Raw genomic sequence first — 21,389 nt, 5'->3', positions numbered from 1 at the left:
AAAAAAAAAAAAAAAGAAAATGGGCTGAGAGGATAATTAGTAGGATTCCTAGGTACAAGGTGCTTATGGGTTATTAGAAGTAAATGTATTTATTTTATTTTTGAGACGGAGTCTCCCTCTGTTGCCCAGGCTGGAGTGCAGTGGCGCAATCTCAGTTCACTGCAACCTCCACCTCCCAGGTTGAAGTGATTCTCCTACCGCAGCCTCCCCAGTAGCTGGGACTACAGGCGCCCGCCACCACACCCAGCTAGTTTTTTGTATTTTTAGTAGAGATGGGGTTTCATTGTGTTAGCCAGGATGGTCTCGATCTCCTGACCTTGTGATCCACCCCCTCGGCCTCCCAAAGTGCTGGGATTACAGGCAGGAGCCACCGCGCCCGGCGCAGTAAATGTGTTTATAATCATGCAACTTGGGAACATGCAACTTGGGAAGGAAGCAAAGACAAGAGGAAACTGCTGGACCTGGATGAGGCAGGAGTGTGGGGGCAGCCCTGAGTGGAGGAGTCTGGGGTGATTTTTCAGACGCTTTGGATTATGGGTGTAATTCCCAATTTATTGGAGGGGTATTCAAGAATGTTATAACTTAGCCCTCCAAAGCTGGATGTGAAAACAGACTAAAGAAAACTCAGACCCACTAGATTGGTGCCGCTATTCCTCTTCCCTCCTTAATACTTAGAACTGGTAGATTATCAGACTATCAATTATAGATTCACAGGCACAGGGAACTGAGCCATCCCAGTTTATGAACTATTAATAGCCCAACACTTCCATAAGTGCCTGGGTTTAGGCAATAATTTGGAAGAAGAGATCCTTGTTTTTCTCACATGTTATGCTGTGGTCTCCCACATTTTCATCCAAAAGACTTATTCCTTCCTGCCATTCCTTATCCACTAGATGTGTTCACCATTGTAAGACCACTTTCTTCATTAATTAACTCATTAATTCAATAATGTATCCATGTATCAGAGTGGAGCTATACACTTTAAGAATATTTGGCTAGTGAAAATGTTTCCTAAGAGAGCCAAGTAAACATGGGCAGGGAATTAATTACACATTTTACTTATTTTTCACTACAAAGGGAAAAATGCTTTCTTTGTAATATATCGCATACAGTATAATGAGGGGAAGCACCTTGCCTAAGGTTAGTTTTCTCATTTTGATTACAAAATTGTGTACAAAAGACAGCTGATAATATTAAATACTCATTTCTGATTACTCTTACTAAATTTGGAATAGAAAGAGGTGTCCTGGCTGAGCACAGTGGCTCACGCCTGTAATCCCAGCACTCTGGGAGGCCGAGGTGGGGGGATCGCCTAAACCCAGGAGGCCAAGGCTGCAGTAAGCCATGATCATGCCACTGCACTCCAGCCTGAGTAACCGTGAGACCCTGTCTCTCTTTAAAAATATATATAGATATGTCCTTAACATGCTACTTTAATCATCCAACTCGACACTGAGCTGTGAAACTATAAAATCATTTACCTTAAAAAATCAAGATGTTATTAACTGGAATACTTACTGTCACCATTGGTTAAATAATAATATAATGGACTTTGCAGCCAAAGAAATAAGGTGAGAAATGAAAATAATAGGAAAAGCTGTTAGAAAAATGAGAAAAATCACATATTCCAATGCAAATTACACAGAAAATTGAAGTATATCAACTGAATTGTGGCATAATCTCAGCTCACTGCAATCTCCGCCTCCTGGGTTCAAGTGATTCTCCCACTTCAGCCTCTTGAGTAGCTGGGATTACAGGTGTGTGCCACCACACCTGGCTAGTTTTTGTATTTTTAGTAGAGATGAGGTTTCACCATATTGGTCAGGCTGGTCTGGAACTCCCAACCTCAGATGGTCCACCCACCTTGGCCTCCCAAGGTGCTGGGATTAGCGGTGTGAGCCACAGCACCTGGCCTGAAAAAACTCTTAGAATAGAAGTTCATTAATGTAACTAAAGACAATATAAAATAGTAAAAAGCAACAGCCTTTCTATATGCCAGGAAAAAAAAAAGAATACAAAATGAAGGGAGGGTCAGATCTCCCACAAAGCAATTCATATGAAATATGTAAAGGTTAAATCTGTAAAGAAACGAACAGTTTCAACGAAACTGAACGAAAGTTAAAAAAAAAAAAAAAATGAACGAAAGTAAAAAAAAAAAAAAAAAAAAGTCACTTCAGTTATGTACTAAGTCACCATATATACTAAGTCACCATTAGTCACAATATTTATGTCTTAGAAAACTCTATTTCAAAACAGCAATGAGAGACGTCAACCTATAAATTCAATTATGTATGTCTGTATTTAAATACATATTACAGATTAAATATACAGTATTAGGTAAATCAATAAGGAAAACACCAAAACAGCAGTAGAAAAACAGGGACAGGAATGGACCACTTACTTAAGGTAAAGTATGAATGATGAGAAAACAGCTGTTGGTTGGGGGGAAGTTTACTCTTACTTATAATTTTAAAAATGGAAATTAATGTTACTATTAAATTTGCAAGGAGCCCCCAACTAGGCATGATCACTGTACTGATCATAACTTTTAAAATGCTACTGTTGGCTTGAGCCCCAGTACAATGTGACATAAGGGTGGCAAGGGTGGACGTCCTTGTCCTATTTCTGATCATACAGGGAAAGCATTCAGTTTTTACCATTAAGTATAATGTTAGCTATCAATTGTTCATGGAGATTCTTTATCAGGCTAAGGAAGTTCTCTCCTTTTCCTAGTTTGTAAAGTGTTCTATCAGGAATGGATGTTGGATGTTCTCAAACACTATTTCCGTTTTGTTTCCATCATTCTGGCTATTTTGTCTTTGTCTCCTTTGCTCTCTCATCTTCTTCTAAGGTGTTGGGATTTCCTCAAAGCTGAGTCCTATGCTGCCTTCTCTCCTCTTTCTACTCTTCCCACCCCTGGGCAATCTCATCTAATCTTTTCCCAGAAACCCCCCCTTTTTTTTTTCTTTCACTTGGCTTCTAAGACACAGTCAGCTTCTGGGGCTCTGGTCCTGACAGTGCTTCCTCAGGCTCCTGTGCTGGCCACTGCTCACCTCCTGAAACTCTCAATGTTAGGGACCCCAGTTCCACTCCCAGACCTTTCCATCATGTAGACTCACTCCCTTGGTGATGTCTCACATTTACACATCCTGTTCAGACCTCTGCCCTCAACATGACATGCATCTTGCATGTCTAATAGGCACCTCAAAATTAACATGTCCAAAACTTACCTCTTTCCCCAAACCATCTTTCCTTACCAAAATATATGTTGGAACTCCGTCCTTCCAGCTGCTTAGGCTCAAAACTGTGTTATATTCCCTGACTCTTTTTCTCTCTCACCTCACATCTAATCCTTCAGTAAATTTCACCTTCAAAATATATCCAGACTCTAACCAGTGCTCACCATATCCACTGTACTCTTGCCTGGATTAGTACAATACCATCTGTTTTAGTCTACTATTGCTTCTGTAATAAATTACCACAAATTTAGTGGCTTAAAACAGCACAAATCTATTATCTTACAGTTTCTGGAGGTCAGAATTCTGAAATGGGTCTTACAGAGCTAAAATCAACAACATTATCATCAGATCTGTGTTCCTTCTGGAGGTTCTAGTGAAAAAGCCAGCCCTTAACTTCTCCAAATTCTTGAGGCTGCCCACATTACTTGACTTGTGGCCAGCCTCTGCTTCCATCATTGTATTCTCTTCTCTGCCTCTGATGCCCCTGCCTCCCTCATATAAGGACACTTATGATTATATTGGGGGGGGGGTCCACTGGGATAATCTAGGATAATCTTTCCATCTAAAGATCCTTAATTTATTCATCCCTGCAGAGTCCCCTTTGCCATGTGAGGTGATACATTCCTGGGCTTAGGGAATTAGGAAATTGACATGTTTGGGAGGCCATTATTCTGTGTACTGCAATTTCCTAAAGAGCTTCTCTTCTTCTGTCCCTCTTCACGGAAGTCAGAGAGATCTTGGTTTTTTGTTTTTGAGACAGGGTCTCACTCTGTCACCCAGGCTGGAGTGCAGGGGTACAATCATGGCTCACTATACCCTCGACCTCTGGACTCAAGCAATCCTCCCACCTTGGCCTTCCATGTAGCTGGGACTGTAGCCTTGCACCACCATGCCTGGCAAGTTTTTTATCTTTATAGATACAGGGTCTCACTATGTTGCTCAGGCTGTTCTAGAATTCCTGGGCTCAAGTGGTCACCATGTCTTGGCCTCCCAAAGTGCTGGGATTATAGGTGTGAGGCACTGCGCGTGGCCAAGATCTTATTATAACCTAAGTAAGATCATGTCACTCTTCTACTCAAAACCTTTCAGTGGTTTTCCATCTCAAATTAAAAGCCAAAGGCCTATGACCAAGGCCTCCAAAGGCCCTGCAATCCCTAAACTTGTTTTAGACCTCTGATCTTCCTCCAAGCTTTTGCACTTGCTGTTCGCTCTGACTTGAGCTCTCTCCCCTGAGACATCCTCCGTGGTTTGCTCTGTCATTTCCTTCAGGTGTTTGTTTATACATCACTTTCTCAATGAGTCCTTCCTGCCCATCCTAACCATAATATTTAACACATCATAATCAAAATTTGTGGGGCAGCTAAAACAGTGCTTCGAGGGAAATTTATAGTATTAAAATGTTTAAATGTTACCTTAGAAAAGGAGGAAGGAAGGTCTCAAGGCAATGAGTTAAAGCTTCCAATTTTAAAACTAGAAAAGGAGCAAATTAAACCCAAAGCAAGCAGAAGGAAGAAAATAAACAGTAGAAAATTAATGAAAGACAAGCTACCAAAGCTCACTCAAGAATAAAAAAATAACCTAAATATCCCTATCTATTAAAGAAACTGAACTCATCATTAAAAACCTTCCCACAAAGCAAATTCCAGGTCCAGCTAGAGTTTAACAGTTACCAGGCTTCACTGGTAAATTCTCCAAAACATACAAAGAACTAATACCAAATATACACAGATTTTTCAAAAAAAAAAAAAAAGTAGGAAACACTTCCCAATTTTAAGATACAGAAATCAGACATTACAAAAACACAAAGCAACAGGCAAGCCTTATGAAGACAGCACAGCACCTCTGGGGGGCTGTTACCTGCAGACCTGAGTCAAGGAGGGGTGGGAGGCACAGGAGGGTAGAGATGGGAGGATACAGAAAATGCTCAGAGAAACTTTTAGTTAAGAAGCATCTCCCTTGAGCTGTGAAACTGCTTTGTAAAAAACCAGATTAGAGAATACCAAAGTGGAAAAGTGAAGTGATTCAAAGACAGATGGTCCCATGATTGTGAAATAATAGGTTAAGTGACAGCTGAGGCCACAGGTCTGCCCTGTCCTGTATGTATGGGGTGCTCCTTTAAGGGCCATGTATTTTCCCACCAGCTAGGGGCCAGGCCAGCCTGAGTTTATGCTTATTTGATGTGTGTCAAGCATGTCAGCCACAAATATGATCAGGGTTCCCATAAGCACAATGACAGAAGCAGCAATATGGAAGATAAATCTAAGGAGGCAGAAGGAAGAATGAACAATTTCAGAAGTAACTTCTCAATTTAGTGAGTGAGAAATACTAAAAGAAAAAAGAGACCTGGCACAGTGGCTCACAGCTGTAATCCCAGCACTTTGGGAGGCTCAGGTGAGAGGATCACCTGACCTCAGGAGTGTGAGACCAGCCTGGGCAAACAAAAAATTTTTAAAATTTGCCAAGTGTGGTGGAGTCTACCTGTGGTCCCAGCTACTCAGAGGCTGAAGTGCAAGGACTGCTTAAACCTAGGAGGTCAAGGCTGCAGTGATTCATGATGGCACCACTGCACTCTAGCCTGAGTAACAGAGTGAAAACCTGTCTCAAAAAAAAAAAAAAAAAAAAAGGCAGGGGAAAGAAAAAAATGTAGATAAGTAGAGGCTTCATATACTTAATTCATCCTTTGTATAAATTTCCAAGAAAAGCCATGCATTAAACCAGGCATTATAAATTATTTAAGTGCCAGATTTGTATTAACTTAATGTTAATACGAATGTGTAATACTCATTCTTGTATAATGAACTAAGAAAAAATATCGAGTGAGATAATCTCCAAAATGCCCTCCTCTGATTTTAAAGACTCAAAATGTCAGAAACCTGCTGCTGTTTGCAAGGTTTGGGATTTTTGTGTTTTTGTTTCTTCTTCCTGACCAGCACACCAAATGGTTTTGAATTTAAAAATAAAAATATTTAAAGCAGCTACTATAGACTAAAACGGGCACATCCACAAGCGAAACATAATGCCTGGGATACAAAGGGTACAGATTTTGGTTTCTTCCCAAACCAATTTGTAAATTGCTTCCTTGTAAAAGTTTGTGAGGCCAGGGCGCTCTGCTCGGATGGAGGCAGGTCCCTTTCCAGAGAAAAGAGTGACAGAGAGTAGCCATCAAGTAGAAGGCAATGCAGAGAGAGAGCCGACCTACTTCCTCTTTTCTTAATGATCACAAATCACCAAAAAATGTGGGTTCCTTCTCCCAACAAAATATAGCCACTTTTAGATTACTTCTTCCTCAGCTCGATGTTATATTCAGAGAAGGGGTCATACTCTGTCGCCCAGGCTGGAGTGCAGTGGTATAATCACAGCTCACTGCAGCCTGGAACTCCTGCACTCAAGCGATCCTCCTGCTTCAGCCTCCTGAGTAGCTGGGACTATAAGTGCATGCCATCATGCCCAGCCACTTCTTTCATTATAGGAGATGGGGTCTCGCTCTGTTGCCCAGGCTGGTCTTGAAATACTGGCTTCAAATGATCCTCCCACCTTGACCTCTGAAAATGCTGGGATTACAGATGTGAGCACAGGGCCTGAACTCAACTTTACTATCTCAAATGTTTCGAGTTAAAGTTGTTTAACTGCTAAAAAGTGAGTACTGTAGAATGGATTTTCCTATGTCTCTCGAAAGTTAATTTGCTATAGGGCAAACTTTAAAATGGGAATGAAAGGCCGGGCACGGTGACTCATGCCTGTAATCCCAGCACTTTGGGAGGCCAAGGAGGGTGGGATCAGCCTGATCAACAAGGTGAAACCCGTCTCTACTAAAAAATACAAAAATTAGCTGGGCGTGGTGGCAGGCACCTGTAGTCCTAGCTACTCGGGAGGCTGGGACAGGAGAACTGCTTGAACCCTGGAGGCGGAGGTTGCAGTGAGCCGAGATTGCGCCACTGCACTCCAGACTGGGTGACAGAGCGAGACTCTGTCTCGAAGAAGAAAAAAAAAAAAAATGGATGGGGGGGTGGGTGGGGATGACAACTCTTCTAATGGTCCCACCTGTCATTTCTCCCCACCAGAAACTAAAAGTAGCGTCTAGGAGCCAACTCCAAACTGTAGTGCTGCCTATCTATGTACAGCAGCCTAGGCATGAAGCATAAAACACTAAAACACATCCTGGAAACACTGGGCACCTCTTCCACACTCTGAAGAGAGGTCAACAGTAGCCTTACTATAAAGAAACACACCCTTTAAAATAATAAATGTTTGGCTACATGCTGCAGCATATTAAAACACCAAATTAAGCTCCTAGTAAATTAACTAACTACCCTAATTACCTAACATGTTGATTAACTTGCCTAGACCTTAGAAGGGAATACCTCAAAATGAGGATCCGCGGTGCTTGTGATCACTGCCCACAAGAGAGGAGGCAGAGGTCTCCACAATCAAGGCCCTCTTCCTCTGAGGGACAGCCCTTCGCTTCCTTGAAGGAGAGATCCTCTGAGCATGAAACACATGGGCCACAGCAGGCCAGAGGCAGCACACAGAAGAGTTTGAGTTATCCTCCTCAAAGATTTTAAAAACTTTAAATTAGTTACCGATTGTTTAAAATTGAGACATGACAGGGGGCCGGGCGTGGTGGCTCAGGCCTGTAATCCCAGCACTTTTGGAGGCCAAGGCAGGCATCACTTGAGGCCAGGAGTTCGAGACCAGCATGGGCAACATGGTGAAACCCCGTCTCTACCAGAAATATAAAAATTAGCCGGGCATGGTGGCACATGCCTGTAATTCCAGCTATTTGGCAGGCTGTAGCAGGAGAATCACTTGAACCTGGGAGGCAGAGGCTGCAGTGAGCAGAGATCATGCTACTGCACTCCAGCCTGGGCGACAAAGTGAGACTCCATCTCAAAAAAAGAAAAAAGAAGACGAAACAAGAAAGAAGAAGGAGAAGGAAGGGATCTGGCAATAACGGGGCTGGGGTGAAGTCAAAGCTGCCTTACTGAAAATCAAGCACATGATGCCCAGTTTGCTGTGACCATGTCTGTAAACACCTACTTTATTTGCCATTACTGAACCTGCCCAGTCCTGTGTGCATAGCAGTTTGTGAGCAAGAGTAGCAATGAGCCCAGGTGAGAATCTGAAGAATAATCACACTTGAAAAAACATGTTTTTTTTTTCAGGACACATACCCAGGACCAAGTGTGGTCTGGGCACTGTCTGCCTAAAGCCTATTCCTCTTGAGATCTGTTTTAGTAGGAAAAATGAAACTGCAAAGGAGAGGAAGACACGTTGCTTTCTGATGGCTAACTCAAACCCATGTGACATGGCTTAGCCACACAAGTTATGCACACCATCATTTTCATTAGGATCTACTAGACTCTCCATGTGATTTTTTTCCTGGGTTTTAAGATCATTTATATAAATACTCTTGGTAGGTGTGATCAGTGTATGCTACCATCTGTTTCCACAGATTTGTGAAAGCATTGTCGCTTTTCAAGCATTTCAAGACCAAATGGAAAACCAAAGGCATTAAAAACAAAGTGCTGATAGAGTAAATGGCAAACAAACTTGAAGAAAGAATCCAAATTCAAATCTGTCTCATACAACTTGGCCATCCAAGATCCTTATGGATGTGGTGATTGGATCCATTGCAAATATCTATGCAGCTATCAATGACTGGCAGATTTCAGGACTGGACTAACACTGGGAAAATGTCTATCAGATGATGTGAATTCACAATGGGTCCATCACAGTAATATTAAGGCAGATCAACTCTCATTGGCAAATTAATCCACATGGTTAGGTGTTAGAACAAATGTCCTACTAACCTATGTACCAATGAGAATGCCAGATTAATCACCGAGAGAGGCTTTACTTATTTTGGTTGCCTATCTTGAATGTCAGGGATTATTTATATGAAAAAAGTCAAATAATGGTCACAGAATATTTTTAAATTGGTTGCAGACATAACAAACTTCATTCCCATGACCTCTATTTCATTTCTCCAGTCCCTCTGCTTACTCTCCTTTATTTGTGGCCACTGCCTTCTGGCAGGACATGTAAAGAGAGGTAAGTCCTCAGAGTATGCCATGAGCAATTTACACATGGGAAAGTGGAGAGGCAACCTCTTCTACTGATCCATCACTTATACTCCTTAGAAAAACCCGGAATGACAAGGAGTGTCAGGCCAGACAAACAAACTCAGCTCTCCTCACAGGAGGCAGGCAACACACTGGGCATTTAAAAAGCATTCGCTGTCGTGTGTGCTTCAGTCTTTCTAGAGTGCCAGATGCGTAATGCAGCTTCATCACCAGTCTTCCAATATACCATTATAAATGGAGACAAGTTCTTGAGCTTTCACTTCAGAAGCTGGCCAAATTAAGTTACTATCTGTATCGTTAGGCTGCTTTATGACACTACAGAATAAAGAGACTAGCTTGTGAATTTGGTTTCCTCCAACACAGAGACTCGAATACTGGCCATTAAAATGAATACAGGTGAATAGTGTGGGGTAACTCTCATGGTTCCAGGATGACCAGATGTCACAGATGGCCCTCCCTCAAGGAGGGTGTAGATTCTCCCTCAAGGAGACTGTGGTCACTGCCACCCTGTATTTTCCAGCAATGGAGGGCACCATACCTTCCTCAACCCACCAAGACAAGGTCTCACTCTGTCACCAAGGCTGGAGTGCAATGGTATGATCTTGGCTCACTGCAACCTTCGCCTCCCAGGCTCAAGCCAGCCTCCCACTGTAGCCTCCTGAATGGCTGGGACTACAGGTGCACGCCATCATGTCGGGCTAATTTTTGTATCTATGTATGTATGTCTTTTTTGTTTTTTTGTTTGTTTTTGAGATGGAGTCTTGCTCTGTCGCCCAGGCTGGAGTGCAGTGACACGATTTTGGCTCACTGCAAGCTCCGCCTCCTGGGTTCACGCCATTCTCCTGCCTCACCCTTCCGAGTAGCTGGGACTACAGACGCCTGCCACCATGCCCACCTAATTTTTTGTATTTTTTTTTTTAGTAGAGACGGGGTTTCACCGTTTTAGCCAGGATGGTCTCGATCTCCTGACCTCGTGATCCACCCACCTCGGCCTCCCAAAGTGCTGGGATTACAGACGTGAGCCACCGCGCCCGGCCAAAATATGTACTTTTTTTTTAAGAGATGGTGTTTTGCTATGTTGCCCAGGCTGGTCTCAGACTCCTGGGCTCAACTGACCCACCCACTTTGGGATCCCAAAGTGCTGCGATTACAGGCGTGAGCCACCATACCCAGCCCACTGTGCATTTTCAATGAAGGGCAAGGAGTAACATGTAATCTCCCGTGCAAATGTCACTTAATGTTAAACAAAAAATATTCCAAACTATGTGGGTTCTGTGTCAGTGATCTGTCCCCAAGACTTCCATCTAAAATCCTAAAAACAAAACAAAACTTAACAAAATAAACCCATCTCCACTTGAATCAAAATTCAATTTGGTTATGCTGTCACCAGTGTCAGTTGTACTTTACCTGAGGACAGAGGGCTTCTAACTGGCTTGCAGACATTCGAACAAGCTTTACACCTTCTTCATTATTTGAGATGGAACAGGCCAAGTTGGCAACCTATAAACATAAAAAATAATCTTTAAAGATTTTTCTCTTTTGACTGCTAAGGAAAAAACACACACCTGGACCTACCTCTGACCATTCTGGAACAGATGACAAGAGCACCAAGGGTGTCTCCCTTCTCACAGCCTGATTATTTACTTAGATTAGGACACATTTTTAACTCTACACAAAGCAAACTATACAGACTTATAACATACATCACATTGCAGGTTGGTGGCAAAACCTTGAAAGATCCCAGGGCCTGTAACTCACATGCTTTGCATGGCCTCTAACCCGCCTGAACAGTAACTTCAGAAAAAGGTTCTTCTAGTATGGGCAATAAGGTGAGAAAAGCTGAGGAATCAAGGGCATTGGGGAAGAACTGTTGTTATCCTCAAATAAAAATGTGTTTTGCAGTGTTCTTGAAGGAAGGAAATAAAAAACTCTAAGGTGCTATTCTCATTTGACAGGGAATAGATGCTTAACTTAAGGCAAGATGAATTTTATCTGAACACCAGGCAATTTTTCAAACAAAAAAAAATAACATGAAGACAACATCAAGATGGACCAAAGGCAATCATGATCAAAAGTAGAAAAGGAAACTGATTATGTTTCATAGTTAAAAGCAAAACTGCCCTTCAACTAGGTTCTCAAAAACATTGACAGCTTGAATCTCTCCTGGCTGATGCAGCTTAATTTGAACCGAAATCTTTACCTTCCCGTCCAGCCATCTCAGTGATACAGCTCACGTAGTCAGGAACAATCTTTCCAGGTTGTGTCATACTTTCTTTGCTGAAGCTCTGAAATGTTGCTGTGTAGTGACTGCTAAGGCTGTGATCACTTATCCATATTTCTAAATGAACAGGCTTGCCAATTCCATTAGCAATATCTGGGCCCCATTGAATACGTGGTACTGAGACACATCTTTACCCCAGTTGCAAACTGAGTTATGAATGATAAAGTCGTAGGCAGTTGAATATCAGAGGCACTTTCCGGGAATTTAAATGCTAGAGTAAACAAGGGCAATGGCAATAACCTTTGATTTTCACTCCTCTACCCAACTTAAGCACATAAACACATCAGAAAAATCATACACTATTATGGCAGTTGTTTGTGGTGCTACCGTTAAGGATTATCAGCTTTCTATAAGACTGCTAACTATCAGAATCCTGCAATGCCCGAACACAAGGAGAAACAAAAGAAGTTAACGTGCAATTTAAACATAAAAATGTAAGGGAACTGGAAAGTCAGATCTCTGATGTTTATGAGTCCTTCAAAGTCACATAAAGAAGCAACACTTATACTCCCTGACGTTTGCAGTTCCACCTTCTCTGTCATCTGGACCCAAGCAAAGAGACATTTCTTTTCAGGATGACAAATCTACAGAGATGACTGAGGATTTCTATTTGTTTGCTTAAAAAATCACTGCAAAACATGACCTAAGATAAATTTTGTAAAATGTAAGACTTAAAAAAAAGGAAACAAATATTCACTGAAGGAGAAAGCTTGAATTAGATGTGTTCATGAAGAGTAATCTACAACTTCTATTGCTTCACTGCCTTAAGACGACATTTTGAACAACAAACATAAAAAATATGATGATGATCACTGAAAAAATCAGCGTTTTGGGACTAACAAAGATCGCTGGTGTGCCAGGTGCAGTGGCTCACGCCTGTAATCCCAGCACTTTGGGAGGCCGAGGCGGGTGGATCACGAGGCCAGGAGATCAAGACTATCCTGGCTAACACGGTGAAACCCCGTCTCTACTAAAATACAAAAAAATTAGCCGGGTGTGGTGGCGGGCGCCTGTAGTCCCAGCTACTCTGGAGGCTGAGGCAGGAGAATGGCGTGAACCTGAGAGGCGGAGCTTGCAGTGAGCCGAGATCGTGCCACTGCACTCCAGCCTGGGCGACAGAGCGAGACTCCGTCTCAAAAACAAAAACAACAAAGATCCCTGGTGAGGTGCCCAGCACCCTGCCTATTCCCATCATTTAGGAGGCCACTTGAATGTTGGATCCAGGACAGTCACTACTAGCACAATCTTATTTCAATCTATATTCTCAATCTTATGAATCCTTAAAACTCAGAAAAATATTTAAATTAAGAAGTAAAAGATTTTAAAAAAAGAAGCAAAAGATTATATAAGTACTCTCTACATCAGACACATGAGGGTAGTGTGTGGCTAAGGCTGAAATGGCTGTTAAACCATCTTTTCTGTTTCATGATTACAAACACTAACAAAACAAAGGTTATGGAAGACTTGTTCTTTATTTTAAAACATGACTTTAAAATATTTCTGGTGTACTGTTGAAGCAGTAATGTTCTACAAGAGCACACTGCCTATTTCAGGAGGCCTGGGAGGAGGAAGGAGTGCCTGTCACTAACAGTCTTCTCCAGATGAATGAGCTTCAATTCACCCCCCAGGGACAGGGCTACTCACTTCTAACAATGACAAATGTGCAAATGCAACATCATGACCATAGCTCTCTGAGAGGCTAACCTCACATACTAGTGTCAGGCCTGACTATAGTGAAAGGAGAGGGTAAGGAGAGGAGCTTCCTAAATGCCTCTTTCTGTGGAAAATCTAGGGCTCTAGAATGAGGTAACAATTAACAATGAGACTAAAGAAGATCCTGAGGTTAGAATGAGAAACACTCTGAGCTGGGTGCAGTGGCTCCCAGTCCAAGGCAAGAAGATCACTTGAGGCTACAAGTTTGTGACCAGCCTGGGCTACATAGCAAGACCCCATCTCTATACATTAAAAAATTTTTCATTGGCTGGGTGTGGTGGCACACACCTATGTCCCAGCTAATTGGAAGGCTGAGTTGGGAGAATAGCTTGAGCCCAGAAAGTCGAGGCTGCGGCAAGCCATGACTGCCAAGACCCTGTCCCAGAAAAAGAAAGAGGCCGGGTGCAGTGGCTCATGCTTGTAATACCAGCACTTTGGGAGGCCGAGGTGGGCGGACTGCTTGAGGCCAGGAGTTGGGAGACCAGCCCCTGGCCACATAGTGAAACCTCACCTCTACTAAAAATACAAAAATTGGCCCAGGGTGGTGGCACGCACCTGTAATCCCAGCTGCTTGGGATGCTGAGGCATGAGAATTGCTTGAACCCAGAAGGTGGAGGTTGAAGTGAGCTGAGATGGCGCCATTGCACTCTAGCCTGGACAACAGAGCGAGACTCTCTCAAAAAAGAAAAAAGAAAAGAGAAGAGGGGAGGGGAGGGGAGGAGAAGAGAAGAGAAAAGAAAACACTTGGAGCAGTTAACTTCTACAGAGAACCCAGCAGAGCCAAGACTTTGTAGAACAGTGAGAAGTATCTCTGGATTTGTTAGGAGAATAAATTATTATCTTTCCTACCACAGTTACTTGTATTAACAACTAAAATGTCTCTGATTCCCACTATTTGAAGAGCTAGGCTAAGACTGACACCACAACCACTAGTTTGATATCAGGCAGCCCTCTTTTGTACCATCTGTGCCTACTGTGTGGAAGTTTGGACCTTGCGGAAGAGCACGTTTCAGAAAACATTTAAACAATCGGCCTTGGGTTTTGCTGGTTTCAGGAAAACCCAAGCTCAAATCTGAGCTGTTGAGGAAATGACTCACAGCCCCCCTGTGTCAGATCAACAGATTAGACATCTGTACATGACAGACAACTTTTTCAGGCTTTTAGGAAGGCTCTACCTTTACTCCACAATGGATGATCTTTACTTACATAAAATTTGTTAAATGAAGTTTCATTTAGAAAAGAATCCCATTACGACTTTATTTCAATCCTGCTCCTTCTGTAACCATAATGACAATTTTTCTCTATTATACATAGATTCATGATTTACTGAAGTCAAACACAAGTTGTTTCCCACTTCCTTAACTGCTCCTGGCTTCCTATTTGGCTGAGTTCCTCTTATCCTGAAACGTTTGTAGGAAGACAAGATTTCTTTTTGTTCTTGACAATAAATTAATGACCGACTCTCATTAACAGCTTATACCTGTTGTGGGAGTAACCAAGTAAGAAGAGATGTGGGACAGGGAGCTTTTAAGTCTAAATAATGACCCACCAACGCAGCAGCAGCCCAAAGGAACAGAGCTCAAAACATACGTCTCTTCCTCTGTGCCCCTGGGCCAAGCTAGCACCCGAGTTTTCTTCTTTAAAATGATCTGAATGCCTAAAAGTCAAAAATAACAATAAAATCAAAAACTCAACTTTTACAAACTTGTCATACATAAAGTAAAAGTCCCAAATGCACGTCATAACATTTCAGAGGCACTCAATACGTTTTTAACAACTACTTCCAAACCCACAGGGGAAATGATGATAAGCCCCCACCTTTCCAATTTGCAGGGAAGGGTGTTGGTGATCTTATTAGGAGAAACAAGGTATGTTACAATACTGAAAAATGAAGTATACATGAATAACAGAAAAATTCTACAACTAGATTGTGGTGATGGTTGCACAGTTCTGTCAACTTACCAAAATCTGAATTGTACACTTAAAATGGATAAATTTATGGTATGTAGATTATGCTTTAATAATGCTTTTTCAATTTTTAATGCAGAGCTAAGCAGGTGAGAAATTAAGAGAAATTCTCAGAGGCTAGAAAAGAGAAAGGAGAACTTTAGAGAAGTAAGCAATCAGCCAAAACAGTGTTTCCTCTGGTTGGTGGTGGGGGCTTTTGCAGGGAGGTACTATTTCATGATGAGAGCTTGGGTTTTAATGGGCCAAGGCCAGGGTCCTCTCAAGGTAGATGACTCAGATCTGAGACTGCACAGAGCTGGAACAGGTAAAAGGCAACAACCCTAGTAACTGATCAACCCTAAGAGTGATCAAGAAAGTCACCATGGAAAGAGTAGGGTATTTCTCAGTCTAAGCATTCGCTCAGGGAGGAAAAGAAGAAAAAGCCCCTATACCCCACTCCAAATTCTAATCAAAAGCTGGCCCTCCGCAGAGGTTTAGGTACAGAAATTGTGTTATGTATATGGTTCAGAAAACTTACATTTAAGAGGTTATGTATTAGTAGTACCTCTAAGCAGGCGGCAGAAGCAAATATAAATGAAAATTTTACCTCATGGAAGGGAAGCTAAACACAGGCCTCAAAGAATTCCCATAACAAAACTCCAGGAATGTGAACTCACAAATTTAAAAAAAAAAAAAAAAGTATACAAGGAAATGAGCCGTCTTGGGCAAGAATAAGCAAAACCACCACCTGTGTAATCAGATCCATAATAACACATATACTCAAATGATCGAAAATGCAATATTAAAAATATATTTATGTTAACAGAAGAGTACAGATAAGGAAAAAGACACTCAAAAATAATTAGGCAGATTTGAAAAGGATCAAAATAGAAGTTCAAGAAAAAAGTAGTAATTTCTACCACTTCTAGAAATTTAAAGTAATATTGACTTAAACTCTACTGAAAAGAGAATTAGTAACCTAGAAAGTCAAAATGAGGAAATTCTTTAGAAAAATCAAGATATTTTCATCTTATGGAAAATGTGGAAACCACAAAAGAATTTAAGAGACATGCAAGATAAACTGAGAAAGTCTACTATTTAACTACCAAGAATTTCAAAGAAAGAACAGAGACAATGATGGGACAGGCAATGCTGAAAGAGATAATGGCTGAATGTTTTTCAGAAGGGAAGAAATATCATTTTCAGACTTGGGAAGACAAATTCCAAATGGGGCAAATAAAAAGAAATCCACACTTAGACATGTCGTAGTAAAGCTTTAGGATAACTTCTTCTTTTTTTTTTTTTTTTTTTTTAAGACAGGGTCTCACTCTGTCACGCAGGCCGGAGTGCAGTGGTGCAGATCACCACTCCGATGATCTTGTAATCATTTCCATTCACATGGTATTATATGAACCACTTTTAAAGTTCTCTACTTCTAGTCTACCTAAGTGTGTGAATAATTTATAAGTAAAGCTAGCAAAGGTACTGTCTGAACATTAATCCATCAGCTCTACTGATGAGGAAACAAGAAGGCTATATTAGGCCATTCTTGCATTGCTATAAAGAAATACCTGGGATTGGGTAATTTATAAGAAAAGAGGTTTAACTGGCTCACAGTTCTGCAGGCTGTACAGAAAGCACAGTAGCACCTGCTTCTGAGGCGGCCTCAGGAAATTTCCAATCATAGTGCAAGGCAAAGGCGGGAGCAGACATACCACACGGTAAGACGAAGAGCAAGAGAAGGGGTTGGGGGTGGGGGAGGCAGGTGCCACACACTTTTAAATGACCAGATCTCTTAAGAACTCACTATCACAAAGACAGCACCAGCTATGACAGATCCAAACACCTTGATCCAACACCTCCCACCAGGTCCCTGGAGATTACAATTTAACATGAGATTTGGGCAGGGACAAATACCCAAACTGTATCAAAAGCTGTATCCAAACTGCATCTCTTTTCTGGAACACAGCAAAGGCTGGGCAGAGTGCTTCTTTAGTCATGCCTACCAATGCTCCAAGAGAAAAGAAGAATCCTGATGCCCCTTGAGAACAAGGTTCATCCAACTGCCTTTGCTTGATCATCCCATAATGTGACGAGGTAGTTAAATTCTGCCTAAAAAGCTTATTTTTGGTCAGTGTTAAAAATAGTACATGTAAGACAATTTTGTCTCAAACAAAAGTAAGGGTCTGAACTTACAAACCCTTGAATATGTGAGAAAAATCAAGCTAGTATGCTTAGAATTCTTCTGGAATCCAAGGTCAGCATTCTCCCCAAGGACAGCTAACTTCTCTCGTGAAAACATTCCATAATCTGAGAAAACTGAAGCTTCATTTAAAATTTACTTTTTGCCAGAATATCAGCCTACAGTATCACACAGAAGCACTGAGAAAATACCCAAGATGTCACAGGTAGTCACGTCAGGTCAGTGTTTAATTCAAATGCTCCTTACAGAGCCTTTTTCAAGGCCACTTTACCACATATTATCAGCATACTACGGAATAAAAGCTATAATGCAGATCATTCAATTTGCAGTTAAAATATACATTTCAAACCAATAGAGCCATACCCTATGAAGTTCCAGGTAATGGGAAATACTGTGTGTGTTGGGCGGGGGCGGGGGCGGGGGCGGGCGGTGTGAGGTATAGGTAACAGCTCAAACGCATGCCAGTTACATTCACTTTTTGGTTCTTAATTCACAAGGGAGTCCATGGAATAGAATCTTATTGTAGCAAATTCATTATAATAACAGCCACATTTTAATACAAGGTCTAGAGCTGAGGGGAAAGGATTTTGGACTGAAGTTACTGGTAGCAGCGGGGAAAGGATGAAACACAATCAGTTGTATATATCATATGAATAATATATCATTTTTATAGGCAGGATTTCATTAATGGCATTTTCCCTATGCCACTCTCTCAATTCACAAAATTGAAAATGTACTCAGAAGTGAGCAAAATAAAAGGTAAAACAATGTTCTTTAGCTGTTTAAGCTACTCACAGCCAAAGGAGGTGGGCAAGGAATGAAGCAATTAAAAAGGACACATGGGTACTGTGTTATTGACAAAAAGGTTAATATTTCTGACAGTGAATAAATTCTTCACCTCAGTACACTTTAAATTGAAGAGCAACATAAAGAAATCATGAACTTGATAGGGGATAAAGGGGCAAGTATAAAAGGTGTTATCCTTACCATGGCCTTGAAAGGCCATGTTATTTTATACAGATGAAAGACATGCCCTCAGTGCTATGCTACACTCCAGAACAGAAGAAAATGGTAAAGGGAAGAGCCATCCAGCCCACCAATACCAGCCCTCTGGCTCCTGCTCCCCTTACTCACTGGCCTTGAGGATAAACAAAATCTATGCACCCTTCACACAAGAGAAGTGGCTTCAATACCATGCAGGGAGTTACCAGATTCCACCGACAAGTGCAGTATGAGGCAGTCACAGGTCCCAGCCAAACCCTCAGAAAATAACAGTTAAGAGAGGTCTCATGGCGAATATTCTATTTGATTTTAAGTAAAATCACAAAAGATTCTTATTAAAATAAGGACCCAGAACTGGGCACAGTGATGTGCACCTGTAGTTCTAGCTACCTGGGAGGCTGAGGAGGGAGGATATCTTGAGGCCAGGAGTTCGAGACCAGCGTGGGCAAAAAAGCAAGAACCACATCTCAAAAAATAATAAAGATCCAATGGGCAGCCTGCACCACACAGACTCCCTGACACTGTGTATACACAGGGGGACTAGAGGAATTTACTTCTGTCGATAAAACCTCAATAGTCAATATGTGGTTTTTATTCTTGAAACGAATCTATTTCCATAGTGTGATATACACACAAGGCATCATAAAACACTTCCACTTCTGAGTGGGTGTTAGCCCTAATACTACTCAGGAACTATTCATATATTTGAAGCAACTTTATGTGAAACTCCAGAATAAAGCATAACCTTTTTATACTATTTTATTTGGTCTGAGAGAAAAGTATTTCTATTAAAGCAATAGATAAGATTTCCAAAAACCAAGTTAGCAAGAGTCAACACATCTGCCCCAAATTTGTTTTGGTCATGTATTAAAATGCTACTGAAATAACAGCTTTTGTTCAACTTCCATTTCAAATGCTGATAAAATGGACAACTTGCACATATCACCTCAGTACAATTTCTACTACATTGTAAAAAACATATACATTACATAAAATACATATTTAGTACAAGATAATCTTCATGTGAGTAGAGATTACTGTTGTATTCACTACTATATTCCTAATGTCCTGAACTGTGACCAGGACATACTAAGAAATCTATAAATACTTGTAAGAATTTTGTTACAATTTTCTTCTCCCTCAAATACAGGAAGTTTGCTACAGGTTTTTGAAAGCTTCATTCTAGCCACTCCCATCCCCCCCAAAAAACTGCTCAAATCAATGTCAGTTAACCTTTTCAAAAAAAATCTCCAAATTTTTCCCACCATCTCCACATCCGACAGGTTTTCCCAGTTCATTCCTCTTGTACACATTGTGTATATATGCAAGATGCATTACGACGCTCTTTTGTGCAAATGTTAGAGATACTTCAGAATAAGACAAAGTCCACTAACACCGACGATCAGTCATAATGTAGAGCTCTGCATTTCTAAAGTATAGTCTTCAGCCCACTGAATCAGAATCTCGGGGAGGGGGCTGGGTGGCAGCCCAGGAATCTGAATGTTGAGCACCTGGGCAACTCTAATGTTTATTAACTTTGAGAACCAATAGGTTCCCTCATCTAGTAGTTGTTGAGCACCTGCTATGTTCTAGGTGCTATTCTTGGCCCATGTCCTCCGATAACTTATATCCTTTTGGAGTATGGGGTGGGGGCTAGACAAATAAGAAAATAAATTGAATAGTTTCAGATAGTAAGAAGCAATACAAAGGATGTAAAACTGGTGAATGAAAAAAATGACTGCTAGAGGATGGAATGGAGGGGATAAGGGTTCCAGGAAAGTTTCTCTACAGAAGTGACATGTGGGTAGAGGGCACAGGTGGTGACATGTTTAGGTATGGTCAAAGATGAAAACTAGTCAACTATGGCAGAAGTCATTCGGCAAGGGAGACACAGGACGAATGGCAGTTGTAGGCAGGGAAACTTAGGGGCCATGGTTGAGAATCTGGATTTTTGAATATTATTCCAGGCTTACCTAGAAGCCACAGGATGGGTGGGTCAGGGGAGGGACAGGGTTAGTGCAAGAAAATCATAATCATAATCATAATCATAATCAGGAGGCTGTGACAGAAGCCCAGTGAGAGATGGCAGTGCAGACTAGGGAGGTGGCCACAGAAACTAAGTAGACCAGGCGCAGTGGCTCACACTTGTAATCCCAGCACTTTGGGAGGCCAAGGTGGAAGGATCACTTGAGTTTGAGAACAGCCTGCACAACATGGCAAAACCCCATCTCTACAAAAAATAAAAAAAATTAGTGAGGCATGGTGGTGCACCTGTGGTCCCAGCTACTCAGGAGGCTGAGGTGGGAGGATCATCTGAGCCTGGGAGGTCAAGACTTCAGTGAGCTGTGACTGTGCCACTGCACACCAGCCTAGGTGACAAAGTGAGTGGTCTCAAAAAAAAAGAAAAAAAAAAAGAAAAAGAGAGAGAAAAAAAGAGAAGTAAAGGCTCTATATTATGCCTAATCTTAGGCAATATTTTTTAAAACATCAGAGGCCAGGCATGGTGGCTCACACCTGTAATCCTAGCACTTTGGGAGGCTGAGATGGGTGGATCACCTGAGGTCAGGAGTTCGAGACCAGCCTGGCCAACATGGCAAAACACTGTCTCTACTAAAAACTACAAAAGTCAGCCAGGCAGGCCGGGCGCGGTGGCTCACGCCTGTAATCCCAGCACTTTGGGAGGCCAGGGCAGATCACCAGGTCAGGAAATCGAGACCATCCTGGCTGAACAGGGTGAAACCCCATCTCTACTAAAAATACAAAAAAATTAGCCGGGCGTGGTGGCTGGTGCCTATAGTCCCAGCTATTTGGGAGGCTGAGGCAGGGGAATGGTGGGAACCCGGGAGGCAGAGGCTGCAGTGAGCGGAGATCGCACCACTGCACTCCAGCCTGGGCAACAGAGCGAGACTCCGTCTCAAAAA

The 21,389-nt window shown here is 41.8% G+C and overlaps 1 protein-coding gene across 4 annotated transcripts in view; it reads right to left on the bottom strand.

Annotated features, from left to right (window-relative positions):
* CTNNA1 (catenin alpha 1) overlaps nucleotides 1-21,389 on the bottom strand; it is a 185,612-nt gene that overhangs the window by 20,127 nt on the left and 144,096 nt on the right. For all 4 annotated transcript variants that reach the window (XM_032158017.2, XM_032158019.2, XM_032158021.2 and 1 more), the window contains one exon: nucleotides 10,730-10,822. In XM_032158017.2, the coding sequence (XP_032013908.1) occupies nucleotides 10,730-10,822 (93 nt within the window). The remainder of the gene's footprint in view (nucleotides 1-10,729; nucleotides 10,823-21,389) is intronic.

This window comes from Hylobates moloch, unplaced genomic scaffold, assembly GCF_009828535.3.
Source record: "Hylobates moloch isolate HMO894 unplaced genomic scaffold, HMol_V3 SCAFFOLD_6, whole genome shotgun sequence".
NCBI classification, from domain to species: domain Eukaryota; kingdom Metazoa; phylum Chordata; class Mammalia; order Primates; family Hylobatidae; genus Hylobates; species Hylobates moloch.
This window is presented reverse-complemented; position numbering and strand designations above follow the sequence as displayed.